The 24,512-nt window shown below is 44.3% G+C and overlaps 1 protein-coding gene across 1 annotated transcript in view; it reads right to left on the reverse strand.

Annotated features, from left to right (window-relative positions):
- Positions 1-24,512, reverse strand: part of PIK3C2G (phosphatidylinositol-4-phosphate 3-kinase catalytic subunit type 2 gamma) — a 344,110-nt gene that overhangs the window by 206,281 nt on the left and 113,317 nt on the right. Inside the window, exons 12-14 of the mRNA XM_074983736.1 lie at positions 20,117-20,248; positions 6,673-6,787; positions 3,843-3,973 (exon numbers count right to left, since the gene is read on the reverse strand). Of these exons, the coding sequence (XP_074839837.1) occupies positions 3,843-3,973; positions 6,673-6,787; positions 20,117-20,248 (378 nt within the window). The remainder of the gene's footprint in view (positions 1-3,842; positions 3,974-6,672; positions 6,788-20,116; positions 20,249-24,512) is intronic.

Genomic DNA, 24,512 nt, shown 5'->3' on the forward strand with positions numbered 1-24,512 from the left:
ATCGTGACCCTGAGAAGCAGAAAGTACAGATAGAAGGCTAACAGGCCAAACTGTCAACGAGAGGGGGGGCCCTCAAGAAATCACCCCAGCTGGCATTGATCGATATGATGTACACACACAACCATCCCAGAAGGGGAAGTGCCCCGCCCACACAAAAAGAATGTCCTGTACTCTCAAATTGCTTATCTCCTGTCTTACAAGTGCAAATTAAGTAAGAAATACCCTTGTAACAAACTGGCGTCACAAAAGACAGACCAGTATGATCTGGCACCATAGATAAGAAAGAGAATACGTAACCCAGAGGGGTATAAAAGATGGGTCCAGCAAAACTCTAACTTTGAGTGCAGTCCACCAACTACCTGCTGGTCGGGTCAGGTGATTGCCTCCCGAGGTCCACAACTGGGGATGCCCAACCTCGTATTCGTCTTTCCGCGGAATTGAGTGACCGATCCGGCTTGGCTACGCTGGTATCGAGAGACGCAGAGAGGGTAAGATACACCCATGCTAGGTCTCTGACTTTTTTGTGCACAGCTAAAGAATTAGAGCTCTGTAACTAGATGTCATTGTATCAAGATATCGTGTTAGATGGTAACAGATATCTCTGTATTGGATTGTAACGTAACTTGTTAACACCTGTACTTTGCTAGCATATAAGAAGTAAACAATAGCCTTTTGTAACCACATGCTTATAACTGTAGCTTAATAAACTTGTAACTAGTTAAGCTCTGAGCCTTACCCTGTTATCCTTTTGTCACTACAACACAGCCGGCACAACAAAAATAACTTTAACCGTTTGGTTACTACAGCCTGGCTGTGGGTGAGAGTGCTAGGAGTTGCCTGCTCTAACAGTAAAAAACTGGGTTGTTTAGGACCCAGGGGAGTACCTCACCGCACATTACCTGGCCACCAGCTAACACTCCCAAGAGTTGGAATCAAGCCCTGACATGAGTGCTTGCCTCAATTTCAAAACACTCTGCCCAGCCTCACGTAATTCACTACAATAACCTTTTCTTAGCCAAATAAATAGCTTATCCCTTTCTGAATTCTGCTAATTTTTTGCCTTCAGTAACATCTAATGCAATGAGTTCCATTGGTTTATTGTGCATTATGTGAAAAAAAGATTTCCTTCTATCAATTCTGAATTTGCTAGGCATTTGGAAAACACAGTACAAAAAAGACCTACAGTTCAGTGTTGTGAGGAAACATAATTTGCTTTCCTTGCCTCAGAAGTGTGTGAGGAGAATAAATTCATAATTGTACGAGCTGTTCCCACACTAGAATGACAGGGGGCACATAAGAGACATTTCACATACTGTCACTTTTTGGTAATAGTAATTTAAAGCAAATTATTATAATAAGTCCAAAAGTACATTTCAGTAGCTTCAGAAACAATTAGTGGCAGCATAATATACTGCAGCTCAGCTATTCACAGAGAGCTCACAATACCAGCAGCCATAAATTTTTGTGTTTGTGTTTAGAGGTTGTGTGTTGCACACATAGCCGAAGAGATAAAAGTTTAGCTTTTTGATGGTCTGTCATGTGTCCCTTTACACTTGAACAGCATTCAGAGAAACAGTGCAATTAAAGAACACCACTTGCATGTTGATTTGAAAGATTTTCTAGTTTTCCTACAGAATCTCCTGAACATGTCAGTCTGCACAGATTAAATCAGCTAAAACTTAAAAATGGCTAGATAAAAGACCAAAACACTAGATAAAATGCCTTCTTCTATCTACCCCACTCCTCTTTCGTGACAGGGCAGTTTTCTCTTTCTAATCTTGTTTTGCTGGGTTACTATCTTTTTTAACAGCTGTCTTTAAAGATTTGACAGGGTAAAGGGTTTAGATTTTTTTATCATAATAAAAGTTTATGTCTGAAAAAAATGTGCAGCCTAGGTGATAATGGAACTTTGCCCATATAGAGCATCCCAGCATTGTTGTGCTAATAAATAGATTTCTTGGACCAAAAAATTGGTAAGATGTTAACAAACCCTTCTCACTCTACAACATTAAGCAGTTAAGTGCAGTTTGGCCTATTCTGATTGCAACAACAGTCATAAAAAAATCATTGAACTTTTATTAATGGAATCAAAAACAAACAAACAAATAAAAACCAACCAACCAACCAAACAAAAAAAAAACTCCCCAAAACACCCAGTTAAAGCTTTTAGAGCTTTGGAGATGATTAGTACAGTTATCTCCCCGCTGCCCAAAACCAAACCAAAAAAAAAGAGAAAGAAAGGGAGATATGGACTATTTAAAATGACCCATCTGATCCTGGATCTCATAGTGAGTTTTCACAAGACTGTCCAAAGAGTTTGTATGGCCCAAGGCAGCAGGCTGACAGTGGGGCACAGACAATGGGCAGCGAATGATACATTCAGTTGAAGTAGGTGGGCCCAAGGCAACCACCTTGCTTGCCTTGCCCTATTGCCAGGCCTGAGTGTTCATGATCTCATCTGTAAATCTTATCAAAAGACTTCCCCATCCAGGAGCTGATGCTCCATGCTCCATAATGAAGCAACTTTGGTTCTCTACTAACTTGGAAGTAATGACTGCTTGTCGACTCATCAATGCCACTTCTCTCAGCCACTATGTTTTCCTCAAAAGCCTCTCATCCAAATACTGGCCAGCCCTAAACCTTCATAAGAACCTCCAGTGGCTGAAGACAAAGAAACTTAAATTCCATCCCATCTCTTTAGAAATGAGAAGAGAAGATAATAGTAAATAACCAGCAGTTTATTGTAGCTAACTGAAATTTATATCTTGTTATGTATCTTTCTCTCCACAAAAATAATATTAGTACAGAAAACCTCCTTCTTTACATGTGTACAACAAAACACTATTGGGCAACTTTGAAAGAAACTTTATATTACTTATTTATGACATTATTATGGCATTTGGAGCTTGTGATGAAGGAGTACCGAACAAATGTTAGTGACCTACACAATACGAGCCAGCAAGCACTGATACCACTAGCCCCACTGCAGTTCTTGCTATAATTGTTATTTTAGACCATATATAATGCTACTTGATAATATAACTCATATATGTCGAGGGTTACTAATCCACCTCAGTAGGTAATACAGCTTGTTTTGTTATAGTTATTTTTATATGCCTGCTGTGAATGCTAAATCCTGCATAATTGTGTCTCTGTTTACTGGGGAACATGATACAGATTGCTTTTGGAATGCTTATGTCACTTGGTGACTATGACGGCCGAATAGTGTAGCTTTATTGTTATTATTTACTGATGCCGGTTTTCATCCAGCCCAATTTTTTAAAATTGCTAATACTATTGCTACTGGAAAGTACATTGCTCAAGACAAATGTTTGTGCCTCAAATCAGCAGTTAGCTTCTCATACCAAGGAACCCAGAAAAGATAATAGAATAGAGACGAAGTGTTGTAAGCTATATAAAGGCATTGACAGATTCAGGGGCTTATTTTGGCTTCATTGCCATCTTTTCCTCTTATGTAGGAGTAATACTTCATCAAATGAATGAAACCAGGCTATACAGGTGGGAAATCTAGCTTTAAAAGGATTGAACACACTTAGAGTGATTGATGGTATTGTCACAAATAACAAATAATAAGGATTCCTGTAGCACCCCCAAGACTAACAATTTTATATGCTAGGTAATGAGCTTTCGTGGAGGAAGTGAGTCTTATGAAAGCTCATTATGTGAGTCTTATGAAAGCTCATTACATAATAAATGTGTTTATCTTTAAGGTGCTACAGGACAGCTTGTTATTTTTGAAGGAACAGAGTAACATGGCTACGTTTCTGATGGTCCTGTGTACAGAATGCCATATGGAAGCAGGAAGAATTTGGTGCACTTACAGCAAGAGAGAACGTTTCTGTGAAAGTCTTGCTATATGCTTCAAGCACTCTTTAGCTGGCTCTTCAAGGTCATCTCTTTTCTCTTCAGGCTGAGGTTTAATAAACTCCAAATTAGCTTCTGGAAAGTCAATCTAAAAATAAAATAAAAGATACCTTTATGTAGAAATGTGTATAAAAGGTGTCTCAGATTTCTGCATCTGATTGCTAGTGAATGGCACTTGAAATATGCAGAGGAGATATGAAAGGGAGACATGATAATTGCAAATGTGTTCATTGAATGAATGAATTTTGCTCAAAGCTATAGGGTGATAACTGTGACCCGACTGAAGTCAGTGAGAGTTTCGCCTTTGAACTGAATGGGTTCCAGGACTTCAGCCATTGTATCTGCGCCTCATTAGGCTTACAGGAAACTCCAAGTTAAGGCTTGCCCAGTGGTGCAGACAGCTGTCAGGGGTTCCAGGGCAAGGGGGGAGGGGGCCAAGCTCTGCACCCCGGAAAGGGCAGAACCAAGGGCAGAAGAGGTGGGGCCTTGACATTCCACCCTTGACACTGTCCCCCACCACTCTCACAGTCATGCACAGCAGCACTGCCATGGCTATTCAAAGGAGGTATGGTGCTCCGGGCCTCTTTGAAATTTTGGGCCAGGGAAGCACTTGTCCTCTTGCTCTCCCTCCCCACCTCATGCTCTGTTGATAGGCCTGGGCTTCCCCTGGCCTATTTTTATGCAGAGAGGGGCTTGAACTGCAAACTTTCAATCCAGAGCAGCACTTCTCCAGAGTACCGTGGAGGAGAATGGCTTCAGAGTCTGCATTTTGGTTTGGCCTGTAGGAGACAGGGACACAGCTGCAAGGTTCAGATCTAGATATTTATTATTAGTTTCTCCAAACCTGGGTGGCTTTCATACTGGGGGAATGAAACAAGGGTCAGCTCGGGCCTATTTTTAGCTTCATCAAGTTTTGGGGAAAAAAAAAAGTTTTTTTCTTTTCCCCCAAAGGTTCTGTTGTGTTTGAATCCATAATATCTTCAAAATTGTAATATGTATCTTAAGCTATTGCTTTTGCAGAGTCGTCTGGATAATCAGGAGATCAGGCTGTTTCTGGTATTTCCTTATTTCTGATTGGTCAAAGGCATAAAAACAGCCTCTTATGTTTTTCATCACTTTCACTTCTAGCGCTAGAACTGGGAAGTAGAGAATTTCATTCAACACCTGGGGGGAAAGCTGCTCATCAAACTTTTTCGAAGCTTAAGTGTTTTGGCTGTGAATGGTTGGTTACATGAAAAATTCAGTTTCTTAATCCAGTTCAATTTGCCTATTATAGAATTTACACCATAATATATTGAGACATTCACAGCCAGACCAGAAAAGGAGTCTCTCTGCATAGTCACTTTCACACGCTGTTAACAAAAAACCCAACAACCAACTGTCTCTCCTATAGCAGTATTTTTATGAATTATAGTGCACACCAGTCACATCTAAAGAGCTGGTGATTTTTAAAGGCAGTGTCTCCTCCTGTAAGATATTCAAAGATGGAATTGAGTATGGAGAGGGAGAGGAACAGAGTGGAGAGACAGATTTTAAATTAGTAGCTCTCCACTGCCTCTCCTTCCTTTTATTATTAATACACAGAAAGCTATTTTAAGGAGCCATCATTGACTGTAGTTTACCAACTTGAAACTCTTGCTCACTTATTCGTTAAAATTAGGGCATTTTTAGGCCTGACCCATTTATTCACATTAGTTGCCTTGTGCTTCCTGTGTTTTTTGAATATGAAAAATATTGGCTGTTCCTTTAAAATTATCAGTTTAGTCTGGGAACAGGTCAACTCAGGGGATAGTCAAAATGTGTTTTTAATATTAGGAGGCCTTGGTCTACATACACAGTTCAAAGTGACATCAGTGGGAGCCTGGCACTTGGTCATGGACTAAGGCTGTGTCTACACTAGCCCCAAACTTTGAAATGGCCACGCAAATGGCCATTTCGAAGTTTACTAATGAAGCACTGAAATGCATATTCAGCACTTCATTAGTATGCGGGCGGCCGCGGCACTTCAAAATTGACGCGCCTCGCCACCGCACGGCTCGTCCAGACAGGGCTCCTTTTTGAAAGGACCCCGCCTACTTTGAAGTCCCCTTATTCCCATCAGCTGAATAACAAAACAAAACAAAAACAAAAACAAAAAACAAAAAACAAGTCACAGCTGATGGGAATAAGGGTCAGCTGATGGGAATAAGGGTCAGCTGATGGGAAACAGTCAGCTGATGGGAATAAGGGGACTTCCAAGTAGGCGGGATCCTTTCAAAAAGGAGCCCCATCTGGACGAGCTGCGCGGCGGCGAGGCGCGTCAATTTCGAAGTGCTGCGGCCGCCCGCATACTAATGAAGCGCTGAATATGCATTTCAGCGCTTCATTAGTAAACTTCGAAATGGCCATTTGCGTGGCCATTTCAAAGTTTGGGGCACGTGTAGACACGGCCTAAGAGGTACACAGGCTACAAGTGAGACAAAAATGCAGCTGTGAGTCAGGTACCTAGTCAGCAGTTTGTGTCAAGGATATATTTTAAACATACAATAAAAAGTAATCTACTCAGTGCCTAACTCCCACAGGCCAAATATGATTTAGCAGGTCTGATATATAATTGCTGTTATATTGGACTTTATTCCCACCCCAACTAAAAAGGCGGAAAGCATACCAGCAGAGGTCTCTTTTCAAGCAGATAGAATGAAGCTGTGACTTTTAAGCTGTGGGATTAGGAAGCATCATGCAATCAATCATTTACCTCAGACTGTCTGACAAGCCCTTGCTTTGCTTTCTCAGAAAGCATTCCCTTACCTGCAGCGTTACTAGCCCTGGAAGACGAGTGTCACAAATGCCTGGTGCCATCATTGTTGTTGGAGGCTCACTGTACAATGCCATGCTAAGGAGCACAGTTCCATGAATGAACTTTCTGCAAATGTTAATATACATTGATATAATACAGCAATAGTACTGGAGATAAACCAGACAGGCTTGACTGAAATTTATATCAGAAGCACTGAAATCAATAGGTCCGGGCGTAAGTGTCTACATGGATAACAAATATTTGATAGCCGAAACTGTAGCCAAAAAGAGTAACACAATCCAATAGCTGGAAGTTCAAACTAGACAAATGTAGACTGGAAATAAATATATTTTTACTTAGGGAAATAATTATTCACTGGAACAACTTACCAAGGGCCAGGGTGGATTCTCTATCGCTGATACTTTTTAAAGCATGGTACGCTCTGGGAGTTATTTAGGGGAAGTTCTGTGATCTATGCTGCACAGGCGTACAGACCAGACCATCATAATGGTCTTTTCTGGGCTTGGATTCTATGACTCTATGAATGTGACAAGATGCAAATCATAAGGTGGTAGTTTAAATCTGGCCTAGGTCAGTAATATCTGAAAACTGCTGTTCTCACTAGCCAATCAAAAAGGGGTTTGGTTAGTTGTCAGCCCTTGTCTACTGGTTGGGATGATAATCCAGGGAGCCAGAAGACTCTAGTTTAGTTCTGTGCTCCAGCACAATCATTGTAGTTTGATCCTGGATAATCACAAGCTCTCTGTGCTTCAGTTCCCCATTTGTAAAATGGGGCTAGTATATCCTCTCTACCTCACAGGATACTATGATAAGGGGGCTGTATAGGTAATTAAAATGGATAGATAGAAAAAAATATACACCACCACCACTGGCCATATTTAAGCACCCTATTTAGTAGTCCAACTTTGGAGGAGCGAAGTAACATGAGAATTGAAGCACCCTTGGAAATGGTTGCTCTAGGAGGAAGGAAATTGAGTGGGGAGGCTTGCAGTAAGTGGTCAGTGGATAAAGAGAAGATTATGCACAAGGGTCTGCAACCTGAGGCTCCCACAGCTCTTTAAGGGCATCTTTGTGGCTCCCGACATTATAATTGAAAAGTGTAAAAAAGCAAAAGCAAAAACAAAAACAAAAAACCAAAAACCAAAAACCTCCTGATTATTTTTGATGAACAGTGAACATCGAAAAGCCCAAAAATGAACAACTCATACCTAGATAGCAAACAATATGTGATCTCAGAACGTTGGATAACTCCCCCTAGCATCCTTCAGAATGAGAGAGAGAGAGAGAGAGAGTGAAGGTTCAGGAGTGAAAGTGAGGAAGACAGTGGTACTAACACACACATGTAAAGCGTGAGGAAATAGAATATGTAAAAAGTTTGTGAACATCCTGCAGTAAACATGTATTGCATTACAAACCATTGTGTGTGTGCTGTTCTCAAATGCTGTTTCTACACATCAATAAATGGCCCAAAATATGCTAATGAGGCACAGATGTAAATTCTCTGCACCTCACTAGCATAAGGTCACATGATTTGGAGTCCAGAACACGTTCTTCCGGACACCAAAATAACATGTAGAAGCACAGCCCTCAGCGGGGTCTTCTGGAAGAAAGTCCATCTTCCAGAGGCAAATTGAACTGGGAAGATGGGACCTCCAAAAGTCCTCCTTCCGGAAGACCCCCCGGGGGCCGCATTGTTACATGCTATTTTGGAGCCCAGAAGAGCGTCTTCCGGACTCCAAATCATGTGACCTTATGGTAATGAGGTGCAGGGAATTTATATCTGCACCTCATTAGCATATTTCGGGCCATTTATTAGCATGCCACTTTTGGAGAAAGTGGCATGTGTAAAAATGGCCAAAATAGCGGTTACAAATATGCAGTTTGATGTTATTTATTAGTCATAGTCACATGCATTGTGGCTCTTGAATTATTGACTTTTTACCCAATTGGACAAAAATGGCTCTTCCTACTAATTTGGTTGCCAATCCCTGCTCTAGCATCTGTCTCAGCATTATATTCACAAACAAGAGTCTTTACAGAAACATGCCTGTACCACTTCTTTCAGATAAGAAAATTGCAGGTCAATATAATTCATTGAACACCTCATGAATACATTTCGAAAGACATAGTTGCAAGTCCTCATTTCAATTAATCTACTCACTTCAATTAGGATATAGTGTATCTATTTTGCATTTTAATTTACTCACATTTTGATGACTGGTGGGGTTAAGAGCAGGAATCAAATTATACAGTGCTTTTATAGTAAAAAAGAAAAAGAGGCGCCAGCTCCCTGCCCCTCTCTCTCCCAGCCCCCAGCTAATCACATGACCACTGAGGAGCTGGTACCCAGTACTAGCAAGTACCAGCACAAAAAAAAAAGCACTGAAATTATATATAAAAGAGCATATTCAATATTTTCTTACTCCTAAATAATTATTTTTAGTGATTGGAAATTTATATTAACATTAGCACTGAACAATCAATACAGCTGTGGGAATATTAACTAAATACCTTTCCACCAAGTAGAACATCAACAGAGTGAATAAGTAAGTATGGAACACAAACTTTGTAGCAGCAGCGAGGATATAAGAAGCACAAAGAACACATATGAGATTTCTGATCCCAGCATGAATTTGCAGCACTGACAAAAAAAAAAGGAATAACCTGAATCGCAATGTGAACTAAATGGCTGTTGTGTCACTGAGACCAGAAACATGAGAATCCTGCAGTGCCATCTTTGCAACCACCATTCAGAGTAAAAGTACAGATAGGTGTAATTTTGCTTTTTTATTTCCGAAGACATTTGGTATTGTTAGATGATTGTGCTATATAATTGAGAGCGCAAAATTCACAAGGATCAGAGATGTGATTTTCAAAAGTTTGTTTTGCAGCTGCAGGTGCAGGGAGAACAAAGCATGGTGATGTGAACAACAAGATAGTTGTGGGAAACCATTAGCAAAATATGAAGCCATTCACAGTTGGGTCACTAGTGTGAATCAGATCAGCAGTCACTAAAAGTATCAGAGAGATAGCTGTGTTAGTCTGTATCTTACTTTGTTCACACATGCTCATCACAGAACTAGAAGGGACCTCAGAAGATCATCAAGTCCAGTCCCCTACCCTCTTGGCAGGACCAAATCCCCATCCCCCCAGCTTTTATTTTAACCTCAGCTCCCTAAATGGCCCCCTCAGGATTGAGTTTACAACACTGAGATAAGCAGGCCAGTGCACAAACCACCAAGCTATCCCTCCCTTCAAAAACAACAAGAAGTCCTGTGGCACCTTATAAACTAACAGATATTTTGGAGCATAAGCTTTCCAGGGCAAAGACCCCCTTCGTCATATGGCATGAAAGCTTATGCTCCAAAATATCTGTTAGTCTATAAGGGCTTGTTTACACTAGCTCCCAACTGCGAAGGAAGCATGGTAAGTAGGGTGTTGGGAGATTATTAATGAAGTGCTGCGCTGCATATGCAACACTACATTAAGCTAATTCTCCCCCGTGGCAACTTCGTAGCAGCAAACTTTGAAGTGTCAGCTTGCGCGTAGCTGTGGCTAACACATTGGTACTTTGAAGGGCCCAGGCTACTTTGAAATTCCTTTACTCCTCGAGGAGCAAAGGGACTTTGAAGTACTGGTGGGTTAGCAGCAGCTACATGCAGTCTGGAACTTTGAAGTTCAGTCCTGCTGGAAAAGTATAACAAGTGGGGTTCCGCAGCAGTCTGTTTCAGGACCGGTTCTGTTCAATATCTTCACCAACGATTTAGATATTGGCATAGAAAGTATGGCTATTAAGTTTGCAGATGATACCAACCTGGGAGGGGTTACAACTGCTTTGGAGGATAGGGTCATAATTCAAAATGATCTGGATAAATTGGAGAAATGGTCTGAGGTAAACAGGGTGAAGTTTAATAAGGACAAATGCAAAGTGCTCCATGTGGGAAGGAACAATCAGTTTCAGACATACAGAATGGGGAGAGACTGTCTAGGAATGAGTACAGCAGAAAGGGATCTAGGGGTTATAGTGGAGCACAAGCTAAATATGAGTCAACAGTGTGATGCTGTTGCAAAAAAAGCAAACATGATTCTGGGATGCATTAACAGGTGTGTTGTGAACAAGACACAAGAAGTCTTGTGAGGGTAAGTTGGCCTCCGTGTCCATTCAGACCTTGACTGCTCAGCTAAGACTGTTAACAACAGTACCAATTAATTCTGACTATGGTGAGTTGTTACCTGCACACTGTCCTCTGGGAAATAGCTGAAGAGCAGTGATTCATTTCACAACGTTCATCCATGTGAACATCAGCTGGAAACACCTTATAAGCTGTGTCTACACGTGCACGCTACTTCAAAGTAGCGGCACTAACTTCAAAATAGCGCCCGTCACGGCTACACGCGTTGGGCGCTATTTCGAAGTTAACTTCGACTTTAGGCAGCGAGACGTCGAAGTCCCTAACCTCATGAGGGGATCGGAATAACGCCCTACTTCGACGTTCAACGTCGAAGTAGGGACCGTGTAGACAATCTGCGTCCCGCAACGTCGAAATTGCCGGGTCCTCCATGGCAGCCATCAACTGGGGGGTTGAGAGATGCTCTCTCTCCAGCCCCTGCGGGGCTCTATGGTCACTGTGTGCAGCAGCCCTTAGCCCAGGGCTTCTGGCTGCTGCTGCGGCAGCTGGGGATCCATGCTGCAGGCACAGGGTCTGCAACCAGTTGTCGGCTCTGTGTATCTTGTGTTGTTTAGTACAACTGTGTCTGGGAGGGGCCCTTTAAGGGAGCGGCTTGCTGTTGAGTCCGCCCTGTGACCCTGTCTGCAGCTGTGCCTGGCACCCTTATTTCGATGTGTGCTACTTTGGCGTGTAGACGTTCCCTCGCAGCGCCTATTTCGATGTGGTGCTGCGCAACGTCGAAGTTGAACATCGACGTTGCCAGCCCTGGAGGATGTGTAGACGTTATTCTTCGAAATAGCCTATTTCAATGTTGCTACATCGAAATAAGCTATTTCGATGTAGGCTTCACGTGTAGACGTAGCCATAGTGACTCCTTGGCTTAGCGGCAAACTTACAATCATAGAATCATAGAACACTAGGACTGGAAGGGACCTTGAGAGGCCATTGAGTCCAGCCCCTTGCCCTAATGGCAGGACCCAGTACTGTCTAAACCACCCCTGACAGACATCTATCTAACCTGTTCTTAAATATTCCAGTGATGGAGATTCCACAACCTCCCCTGGCAATTTATTCCAGAGTTTGACCACCCTGACAGTTAGGAACTTTTTCCTAATGTCCAACCTAAACCTCCCTTGCTGCAGTTTAAGTCCATTGCCTCTTGTTCTATCCTCAGAAATGAAAAAGAACAAGTTTTCTCCCTCCTCCTTATGACACCCTTTTAGATACCTGAAAACCGTTATCATGTCCCCCCTCAATTTTCTTTTTTCCCAAAGTAAACAAGCCAATTATTTCAGCCTTTCTTCATACGTCACGTTCTCTAGACCTTTGATCATTCTTGTTGCTCTTTTTTGGACACTTTCCAATTTCTCCACATCTTTCTTGAAATGCGGTGCCCAGAACCGAACACAATAGTCCAAGTGGGGCCTAACCAGCACAGATACATAGTCCCCTCAATCATGCAGAGGGAGATGGTTATATGCAACAAACAGTTTACTGTTCAGTTTTAGCTTGTGTTCCCTGTGCATGTGTGGTGGTGGTGGTGGGGTGTGTGTGTGTGCAGGGTGAGGGGGCCAAAGGCCTGGAAAAGGTCTTCCAATGCCCGCACCTCACACTGCTGGGCCTGGCAGCACAGGGCATCAGGGGGCTGTTCATAACCACACCCCGCCTTAGTGGCCCACCCCTGCATGAAAGGCTCATGCTTCACCTCCACGAGACTGTGCAGGCTGCAGCAGATCCCAACCACTACTGGGATACTAGGGAGGCCCACCTCCAGCCTGGTGTGGAGGTATCTAAAGTGCTCCTTCAGGTGGCCAAATGCCCTCTCAACCGTATTGCGGGACCGGTTCAGCTGCTCATTAAAAATATCCTGGCTAGGCTGCGTGAGCCCTGTGTATAGGCTCATCAGCCAAGCTTGCAGGGGGTAGGCTGCATCCGCCACAATTCAGGGTGGCATTGTGGTGTCCCCAACAGGGAGCTCCTGCCAGGGGATGAAGGTCCCCTCAGCCATGTGGCATCTCAGCCCCGAGTCCTTGAACATCCTGGCGTCGTGAGCATGGCCAGACCAGCCCAAGCAGATGTCCTGGAACCGACCGTTGGCATTGATCAGCGCCTGCAGGACCACAGAGTGGTAGCCCTTGTAGTTTACCTAGGCCTTACCACTGTGCTCTGGGGCTGGAATGGCAATGTGTGTGCCATTCAGGGACACAAAGCAGTTCGGGAAGCTCAACTCCTCCAAGCCCTGGATGGTGTTGTCCAGGTCCCCGACATGGATCAGCTGCCTCATGAGCACCCTGTTGATGTCCCAGATGACCTGCAGGGTGTGTAGGGGGGTGTGGTGTGCCCGTCCATCCCCAACCCCACTCCCACCCCTGCCTCCTGAAGGGTAGGCCTCTGTGGGGCGCCTGCCTCTTGCCCCCTGTGTGCCTGCCCATCCCCATACCCCATGGTGCACCTTGAAGGGGTGGCTCCTGCCCCCTGCATGTGGTGGGGGTGCGACATGGGCATGACTTATCTCCTTGAGGATGGCCCCAAAGATAGCTCTGCCCACCCCAAACTGGTGGCTGATGGATTGGTGACTGTCCGGGGTTGCCACGTTCCAGTGGGCGGTGGCCACCCTTTTCTGGAGTGGGAGCGCTGGCCTCATATGGGTGTCGTGGTGCTGGAGGACTGGGGCAAGCCAGTGACACAGCTCCAGGAATGTCCCCTTGGTCATCCTGAACTTCTGTAGCCACCAATCATCGCTCCAGTCCTCCAGCACCAGCCGGTTCCACCAGTTGCTGCTTGTGGGGAACCCTGTAAGTGGTGGATGACCTGGGGTACCAGGTGGGGACATTGTGCCCTGAGGATGGCCTCCAGGAGGGTGGCTAGCAGGGTGGCCACCTGGAGCCATTGATGCACGGCGGCCAGGACTGCACCCAGTGTGCTGGCCACAGTCTCGATGATGGGGGGGAGCTGCTTGGGGTCCACGGGGGCCCGGGATGCCTCCTCCGCTCCCTCTCCCTGTGTGCCTGAAGGCAGGTAGCTGGCCATCAGCATGTGCAGGCCAAGGCTTGGGGTGGGGGGGCCCTTTAAAGGGATGGCAGTGGGAGGCCCCGGAAGGGCTTGTCTGCCATGAGACCCTGCCCATGGCATTTCCTGCCCCTGTACTTTCAAAAGAGAGTCCTGGGATCTGTGGACACTCTCTTTCGAAAGTGTGGTGGGGGGCATTCAAAAAGGCAGGTCAAAACTTGGCTCCCCATTTGCCTGTGTGGATGCTCCGTTTTGAAAGCCATCCTTTCGAAATGGGGCTGTAGTGCAGATGCAGCCTAAGGATCTAAAAGAAGGGCTTGCCTGACCTCATATAAGATACCCAGTAACTGGCGGAAGAGGGCTGCACAAGAATACAGAAATCACTTATCATTTAAAGCCCTGTTTCCACTGGAACCACCCCCCTGAGAATTATGGCAAACTACAGTCACTGGACCCAAGTCTGGAGAGGGTAATTCTTTATGCACAGAAAAATGATGCAACTGTCAGGAAGAGCAGGTGGCATAGCACAATAGGATGATTCTGAAAAGGAAAAGGGCAACATCTAGAGGACTGATAGCCAACACCTTCACTAACAACATCTCACAATGTACACGAGAAAGCTCCCATAAAAATAAAATAGGGATGGAATGTGAACAAACTGCATTATATATTTGTTGCTCTTTTGTTTATTTTCACAGATCAGTGATAGGCAGGAACACCTTCAACTGCACATATTTCCAACTTTTGTTTGCAACAGAGGCTGAAGGAAACTGCCAGGCTTATTATATCACAAGACAAGACAATGGTTTCAGGACAGCTCAAGCTACATTAAGTTACAAGTTCAACCATGTGCCCTGAAGTCATATGGGGGACTTCACTCACAGAGACCAGCAAAGGAAAATAATGTTGACTGCTCTCTCTGATTTGGAAATACCACTTCAAAATGAGCTGTGTTGTTAGAAGCAGTGAACTCAGAGCAATGGTCGCTGTGGGAAACATTACCTCTCCCAAATTGTCCAAAATGATGAATTTCTGATATCTTAATTAGGTTTGGAACTCTAAACTATTTAGCCCAAGAGACAAATAGATTTCCCTGATGTTCAAGGATGAAACTTAGTGCTGTCATTGGAAATACTAAAATGCCTCTCGAGTTTAACAAGTGCTGCTGTTAAACTCCACCAGCCAGGTCCCTTTGGGGAATTATATTCTATATATGGACAATTGTCATACACAGGCAAGTAGGGTTATTGATCAGAAAAGCCAAGGGACGATGATCAGCAATTTTGTAATTTATATTTCCAGATGAAAACTATGCTAAAATGGGGTTAGGCTGACAGGGTATATCAATAGTTTAAGCAGAAAGTACATGACAAAAATGTTGTAATTATCCCTCAAACCAAACACAAAAAAAATCATATTTGTATTTAAACATTAAAAGAAACCCAAGCATGTTAAGGCATAAAAATGTACAATCAGGGCACCCAAACAACCTTAATTCTGCACTGTAGCAATACAATGAAATGTTCATTAATATATGTTAATATCTAGTCTTATCACAATGATAAGAGATATTCTTAGCAACCTAGGATAATGTATCACTGGTGTGTGTTTTTGTCAAAGCTCCTATTTACACCAGCAAACATTATGCCATTAGAGTCACTGTACAGTCACACTATGGAAGACAGGAGTAGAACTTAACTCATATTTCATTTCTATTTTTGCTTATCATATATCTATATTTCTGTATGACAGAATTCTTGTATTTTCTCCATGTCATTTCTGAACAAAAATTAAAGATTAAATGATTTGAGGTGTTCACTGTGGAAAACTTGTGAAGAGATATAGCTCCACACTCCACAGTATTGCTCCTTAATTTCCTGGACTAGAACAGTTCCAATCAGCCAATCAGATTCCTTTGTCAGAATCAACCGTGTCAAAACTTGCTCAAATCTAACTTCTGTTCTTTTTTTTGACTAAGTATTTGATCTTTTCGTAAACTGTTACTTTACTCCAATTGCAAAATATTCACATGTGGCTGTAACGGAACAGTAAAGCAGACTGAGTGTTCAGGCATTTTCAAGTTTCACTTTTCTGACTGAATTTCAGGTGTGCCTTTGTTTTTAAATTGGTCTATCAATTCAAATAATAGCGACTAACCAATTGTGTGGAGCTGTTAGCGAGTAACCAATTGTGGTTAGCTAGAGAAGGGAAAACACCTTTGCTTTTCTATTCTAGTAGTTTCCCCTAATTGTAAATGCCATTACTAACAGATTGGTGGATGTAGAACATGCAGATTCTAAATGATCCCTCCTCCTACACCAAGCTCTAATTTGTCCTTTGATGGGCCATTTGAGCGAGGATCTATAAAACACTGAAATGGCTGTAATAGAAAGTATCTTTGTATTTCCTTACTTATATGTACGTACTGGTTATGTAGCACCATGGAAAAATAAGGCTATATTTTTAATACAGAGGTAAAATTTTCAAAAGCACCAAAGTTACTTAGGGCAATGTCAGCAGCCAACCCTGCTGGGCCCAGAAAGAGCACTGTTATGCCGATCAGCACCAAACTGACACCCAATGCCCTAGAGGATGCACTAGCTAATTGTTCCTTTATCTGTCTTGCCTGCAGAGCCTAATCTGACAGGCATGCTCAGGGGAACTCTAATCTGCACGGAGGAGGAACTGTACCCCGTTCTCCCACCTCCCAGATGAAGGCCCCAATCATTTTCCGTGGTATTTTGGGGTAGGTGGTATGAAATACACAGACAGCCATTGGGCCAGAGAGTGAAAATGATTTTGTAGCACAGTGAGTATGGCACTTACCCGGAGGTAGGGCACTCTGCGTTCAAGTTGCTACTCTGTGTTGGGCAGAGTGGACATTGAAGCTATGCCCTGGATGAGTTCTCTAGCCACTAGACTTTGTATGCAAGGATGGGTTCCACCTACTTCTTACTTTTTTGTGCGAAAGGTGCCTAATTCAGGTCAGCCCTATCTCCAGGATAGAATTTATGGCGAAAATGCAAGGAAGGCTTTTACCTTCTACAGCATGGGGCACGGGCCACTTGTAAGTTTAAACTAGTGTAAGTAGTGAGTTCTCTGTAAACTAAAGTCTTTAAACCATGATTTGAGGACTTCAGTAGCTCAGCCAGAGAATAGGGCTTTATTACAGGAATGGGTGAATGAGGTTCCGTAGCCTGCAATGTACAGGAGATCAGACTAAATGATATGCTGGTCCTTCCTGGCTTCACAGTCTATGGCTGTTTCTACACATGCCACTTTCCTCCCAAAGTGGAATGCTAATGAACAGTCTGAAATATGCTAATGAGGTGTGGGTGCAAAGTCCTGGCACCTCATTAGCATAAGGTCACATGATTTGGAGTCTGGAAGACATTCTTCCAGACTCCAAAACAACATGTAGCAGCGCAGCCTCTGGGGAGTCTTCTGGAAGAAAGTCCTCCTTCCGGAGGCCTCTTTTTCCCCAAAATTTTTGGGAAGAATCATAGAATCATAGAATACTAGGACTGGAAGGGACCTAGAGAGCCCATCGAGTCCAGCCCCCTGCCCCCAATGGCAGGACCAAGTACTGCCTAAACCATCCAAGATAGACATCTATCTAACCTGTTCTTAAATATCTCCAGCAATGGAGATTCCACAACCTCCCTTGGCAATTTATTCCACTGTTTGACCACCCTGACAGTTAGGAACTTTTTCCTAATGTCCAACCTAAACCTCCCTTGCTGCAGTTTAAGTCCACTGCCTCTTGTTCTATCCTCAGAGACGAAAAAGAACAAGTTTTCTCCCTCCTCCTTATGACACCCTTTTAGATACCTGAAAACCACTATCATGTCGCCCCTCAATCTTCTCTTTTCCAAACTGAACAAGCCCAATTCTTTCAGCCTTTCTTCATAGGTCACATTCTCTAGACTTTTAATCATTCTTGTCGCTCTTTTCTGGACCCTCTCTAATTTCTCCACATCTTTCTTGAACTGCGGTGCCCCGAACTGGACACAATACTCCAGATGAGGCCTAATCAGCGCAGAGTAGAGCAGAAGAATGACTTCTCGTGTCTTGTTCACAACACACCTGTTAATGCTTCCCAGGATCATGTTTGTTTTTTTTGCAACAGCATCACACTTTTGACTCATATTAAGCTTGTGCTCCACTATAACCCCTAGATCCCTTTCTGCTGTAGTCATTCCTAGACAGTCTCTCCCCATTCTGTATGTGTGAAACTGATTGTTCCTTCCCAAGCGGAGCACTTTGCATTTGTCCTTATTAAACTTCACCCTGTTTACCTCAGACCATTTCTCCAATTTATCCAGATCCTTTTGAATTATGACCCTATCCTCCAAAGAAGTTGCAACCCCTCCCAACTTGGTATCATCTGCAAACATAATAAGTGTACTTTCTGTGCCAATATCTAAATCATTAATGAAGATATTGAACAGAACCAGTCCTGTGGAACCCCACTTGTTATACTTTTCCAGCAGGATTGAGAACCATTAAGAACTACTCTCTGGGTACGGTTATCCAGCCAGTTATGCACCCACCTTATAGTAGCCTCATCTAAATTGTATTTGCCGAGTTATTTTATAAGAATATAATGTGAGACCATACCAAATGCTTTACTAAAGTCTAGGTATACCTCATCTACCACTTCTCCCCTATCCACAAGGCTTGTTATCCTATCAAAGAAAGCTATTAGATTGGTTTGACATGATTTGTTCTTTACAAATCCATGCTGGCTGTTCCCTGTCACCTTACCACCTTGCAAGTGCTTGCAGATGATTTCTTTAATTACCTGCTCCATTATCTTTCCTGGCACAGAAGTTAAGCTGACTGGCTTGTAGTTTCCTGGGTTATTCTTACTCCCCTTTTTATAGAGGGGCACTATATCTTCCCTTTTCCAGTCTTCTGGAATCTCTCCTGTCTCCCATGATTTTCCAAAGATGATAGACAAAGGTTCAGATACCTCATCTGTCCTTGACTATTCTAGAATGCATTTCATCAGGCCCTGGTGACTTGCAGACATCTAATTTTGCTAAGTGATTTTTAACTTGTTCTTTTTTATTTCAACTTCTAACCCTACCCCTTTCCCACTAGCATGCACTATGTTGGGCATTCCTTCATCAGACTTCTCAGTGAAGAGCAAAATATAGAAGTCATTAAGCCTCTCTGCCACTCCCAAGTTCCCTGTTACTGTTTTTCCCTCCTCACTGAGCAATGGCCCTACCCTGTCCCTGGTCTTCCTCTTGTGTCTAATGTACTTATAAAAAGCCTTCTTGTTTCCCTTTATGCCTGTAGCTAGTTATACAGGGAAACAAAAAGGCTTTTTCTAAATAGATTAGAAACAAGAGGAAGACCAGGAACAGGGTAGGGAACAGCCTTCCAGAATACCCCCCTGGGGGCCATGCTTCTACACGTTGTTTTGGAGTCTGGAAGAATGTCTTCCAAACTCCAAATCACGTGACCTTATGCTAATGAGGCACCAAGAATTTGCACCCGCACCTCATTAGCATATTTCAGGCTGTTCATTAGCATGCTACTTTCGGAGGATAGCGTCATGTGTAGAAACAGCCAATGAGTTTAAAATATCTTCTGGTCTCAAGTCAAAAATAAAGTACAGCTTTGTCATTTCTGATTATTTCACCTGAGTTATGCAGAATTACAAAGGTATTTATCACCTACAAATATCATTAAAACAATGTTAAACTGAATATTGGGTACAAAAGGGAAAGTTAAAACATGAGAGGAGCTCCTCAACTATGGGGAAGAGGGAGAGAACAGAACTATTCATTGAGGTCTCAACTAGCAGTACCACTTTGGGAAGTAAGGTCTGGGTGAGGAACAGGAAAGCAGATTCAGAAAGTAAATAATCTGAATGAGAGGGTATGGAACAAGGCCCTTTACATAAATGGGGAATTTTCTAGGGTAAGCTGGTGGACAGAGAATCCCCATCCGAAGGGGTACAAGACAAAGGAGAATTTGAAATAACTCTTTATGGAAAGGAGAAACAATTACTCAAATGAGACTGTTTCAGTCCTTTTTGCCATAAAGTTCCATTTATATTCTAAAATAAGCATTCATTCATTCATTCATTCATATTTTTAGTCTTTAAGATACTACAGGACTGCTTTCTTTATTCTGTAAAACATTTATTTGTATGTTCCTTACAGGTGTCCTTGTCATGGAGAGTCTAACACTTAAAGAACACTATTTTTTAAAAAATGATTATATAAAAAAACCTTCTTACCGTTTTTGGTACAAGGGGGAACATGCCCAAGCCAGGATTTCTGAAGTTTTAGATACACTGTTTACTCCAAATAGTTTTATTGTCAATATTGTTTCATTAGGAAGAGATTGTATTAATAGAGGAAAGCTGATTCTGAAAGAAAAACACAATTTTAAGAAGTTTAATATACTTTAACACGGTTATTTGCAATTACTGTTTTTCAAGTTTATGGCATCCCACAACACACCTTACTGAGCAATAAACTGCTTGCTAACAACTCCTTAAGGGAAAATGCAACTGACAGATGTATTCAAAATGCTGACCAGATATAAGCATTCCCAACAGTTAACATGAGGTCACATTGCACAAGAAAAGGCATATAAAATCTTGTCTATCCAAATGATCATCCACTAGAGAAAAGCAAGGCAAGACTAGCTTTCTTGTGGTAAACAAAGTCCATCCTGCTAATAAGAAAATGCATTAGAATAAACACTAAGGCTGGATGTACACTAGCAAGATCTTTCAAAAGATTTTTTGAAAGAAGGGGGCTCTTTTGAAAGATCCCACATAGCACCTACACACAAAAAGCATTCTTTCAAAAGTAAATTGAAAGAATGCAGCACTCCTTTCAGAAGCACTCTTCCACTCCTGTTTTATGAAGAACGCCTTCTTTCGAAAGCTTCTTTCAAAAGAAAATGTGTGTAGGTGCTCCGCAGGGCCCTTCTTTCAAAAAAGCAGTCCTCATGGCATCTGATTTTTCGATCCTTGGCCCATTCTTTCAAAAAAGTGGGGATGTATGTACGCTCTCTTTTGAAAAAGCATATTAGTCTTCTGATACACTTTTTTGTGTGTGGATGCTCTCTTTCAAAAGAAGTTCTTTCAAAAGAGATCTCCTGGAATGTCTTATTTTGAAAGATCTCTGTAGTGTAGACATAGCCTGAATGAAAACTGGATTGTAAATTAGTGGAAATGGCTGAATTTTCTTTTCTGCCATATATACCCAGCTTTGATTGAGGGTGTGTGTCTTAAAATGAGTCATGATATGCTGCCATTCTCAAATGCATTCATATCACCAATGTATATTTTTTCTCCAATACCACTTAAAGGCAGATGTGGTTTTAGAAGTAATGAATGTCAATTTATTAGCAAGTAAAGTTGCAGTAGCTAGTGTCTATTTCAGGTTTCATTGGCTATTAACAAGTACATTGATTAAATTATTTATATAGGTTTTATGAACTGTTTTACAATTTCATTTCACATGAATTTTAATAACTGAGATATTTTCATACCTGCGTCACTAGTTCGGAGACCTACAAAATATATTTTCCTGAAGTGAAAGCATATATTCTAAAGCATATATTTCATTACCATTGAAAACGTTTGATACAAAGCCAGATTTTGCAAACATATATTGAGAATAATTACATTTTCTACATAAATAAAATCAATATTGAGAACACAGGGCTAAAAGAAATATTTTGGAGAGGTAAGACAAACACTTTAGAAAATGAAGATCTGAACCAACGTGAACATTAAAAGGTTACTAATCTAAATCAAGGAGGAAAATTCTTCAGCATTCTAGATGTTTTAATGATGTAGATACAAGTGTTCTCAAAGATCTGTGTAGTTATTCTGCAAATAAATGTCAGAATCTCCATGAAATAATTTAACAGTCAGGAAACATCAGGATTAGAACTAGCAGGGTTAAAATGGAGGGGTTATGTGGAACTTAAGGTGAAATTTCACTATCAGTTACATTGCTATTAATCTGACATAACTGATTTTAGAGGAGTTTCTCTGAAAGCATAATGGAATAACTTAGAGAAGAAGATGACTTCTACTAAGATCTCCAGATCTCTGCTGAGTCTGGCCCTGGTTTTGAAATTGCTAATGATCAACCCCAAACATTTAGGCTGTTTCTAGACAAGCAAGATCTTCCAAAAGAACGGCACCTTCTTCCAGAAGATCTAAGGAGCATCTACACAGGTAAGGTGCTCTTCTGGAAGAGATCTGGAAGAAGGCGCTCCCTCTTCCGGATTTTGTACTACACTGCAGAATCAGGAAGAGGGCCTTCTTCCGGAAGAATCTTCTGGAAAAAGGCATGTATAGATGTTCCCGGAACACTTCTTCTGAAAGAAGTGGTCCTCCATGGCAGTGGCCTGCTGGAGACGGGGGCCGCTCTAGGAGACCGCAGCAGGTGTCCGGGTCCTGCAGCTTTTAAAGCTGCAAGGACCCAGAGACCCTGTGGCAGGATGCTTGAGAGTGTGAGACAAGCAGCATATGCAGGGCTGCCTGCCACACATCTCCGAGGCCCCGCAGTGCCCAGCAAGCCCCAACCCGTAGAGACGGCCAGCACCCCGCACTGCTCAATGGAGCCCCAGGAACTCAGACAAGGGCAGCCAAGACCCTGACCAGGCCCCAAAATGGAGGACCCCCTCCTGGACTGAGTCAGACCTCCAGGACCTCCTGGGGCTCTGGCGCGATGAGGAGGTACTCCGGGACACCAGCAGGCACCGGAGGAATGCCCCAGCTTTGGCCCACCTCTCCCAGGGCTTGGCTGCCCATGGCCACCCCTCCCGGACACCAGAGCAAGTGCGGTGTAAGGTGAAGGAACTGTGGCAGGATTACATGTCGGCCCAGGACAGTGCCCACAGATCTGGTCATGCCCTTGCTAGCCGCCCCTTCTACTGGGAGCTCCTGGCTGCAGATGACACCTCTCCATACCATGCCACCATGGAAACAGATGCATCTGAGCCCCCTGCCGCACCAGAGGAGGAGGAGGAGGGACCCACCATTGTGGATGTCCCATCTGATGGTGAGTTCACATATGGGTCCCTTGTCATTGTGGTGCCCTCCACTGCCAGCAGCCAGGCCCCCTCCAGTTGGGCATCACCCACAATATACGAGGCCACCTTGGGTAAGTGTGCACCGTGGCAAACCACAGTAGGGGAAGGGGGACACTTGGGCCCCAGGGTGCACCCATGCCTGCGGGCAGCACCTGGCTCCCTCCCCCATGGAGCACCTGACGCATAGCTGCATTCAGACCGCCCCTCCCCCACGGCTGAGCCCCCCCCGCCCCCAGCCCACAAGCCTGTTGCTAGGTTGGGCCACCATGGACAGTGCCCCGGCCCCCGGCCTTATACTCCAGGGGCTGCCACAGCAAGTTCACACAGGCCTGCACAGTGGCCTCCCCTGGCACATGCCAATCTTGTCAGTCAGTGGAGAGGGTAACTTGCTGGGGAGACTGGGGCCATGCCACCCACGTCCCAGATGTGGCACTGACTCCCCCCCCCACCCCCACCCTCCTTCTCTTAACAGCAGCACCATCCGAGGGCCGGGGCAGCCGGACGAGGAGCCTGGGGCCTGCCACCCCCGTCCAGGCTGGAGGACCCAGCAGCCCACCAGCTGGGCCTGGACCAGTCCCCGTGGCGCGGTGGCCCCGGGTGTGCAGGACCAGGTGCATCTGTCACAAGGATGAGGTCGCAGCCTACACCATGGCCCTCCATCACCAGAACACCCTGGCCAAAAGGTGGCTGGCCCTCAACAAGGCCGAGCTGCAATGGAGGAGGGACATATGGGTGGAGGTGGTGGGGATGCTCCACACTGTGTGCGGGGCCCTACTGGGCCAGCACCCAGCCCTCCCTTGCTGCCCCCCGAGGCCCCTCACAGTCTCCCCCGCTGCCCCCAAACACCCGCCCCCAAGCTGGCTCCCCTGCTGGCCCCACAGCTGCTCCCATCCCCATAGCCCATGACCCTGAGGCCCTGGCCACCCTACTGCCCCTGGGCCTGCCTGACGCTGCTCTGAGGGACCTCGCAGCATGGCTTGTGGCCACAGTGGGCCCCTTGCAGTGTCCCCTGAGCCACGACCCGCCCTCTCCAGCCCCTCCACTGAGGCCAGGCCAGGTGCTGACCAGCCCTACCTGCCGGTACTTCCAGCGCCATCAGTGCTCCGCAGAGGACTGCGCACCCAGGGTGGGAGAGGCACCCGCGGGCACTGGGGCTCGCATCTTTCCACCCCATGCCTTGATTAGGGCCCCCACCATTCCTGCCCTAGTTCCCGTCCAAATTTAAGTGCCCCTGCCCCCTCACCCCCATGTATATATTTTGCTCTGTATGAGATTTTAGTTATTATTTTTATAATTCCCTATTTACTATCTACATGGTCACTGTTGTGAAAAATTGAGGGTTAAATACATGTTTACATTTTGCACCCCCTGTGTCCCTGATTACTGTTGGGGGGTGTGGGATGTGCGCATGGGTGTGTGTGTAGGGGGAGCCTGTGGGGACGGGTGCAGGGGTTAGTAGTTCCCTTGGCTGAATGGCTCCTGAAGTGCCTCCTGGATCCAGAGCCCGTCATGGTCGAGCTGCCTGTTGGGGGCCCCAGCGGGCTGCTGGTAGCAGGGGGCCGGCTCTGCCA

This window comes from Carettochelys insculpta, chromosome 1 (assembly GCF_033958435.1).
Source record: "Carettochelys insculpta isolate YL-2023 chromosome 1, ASM3395843v1, whole genome shotgun sequence".
NCBI lineage: Eukaryota > Metazoa > Chordata > Testudines > Carettochelyidae > Carettochelys > Carettochelys insculpta.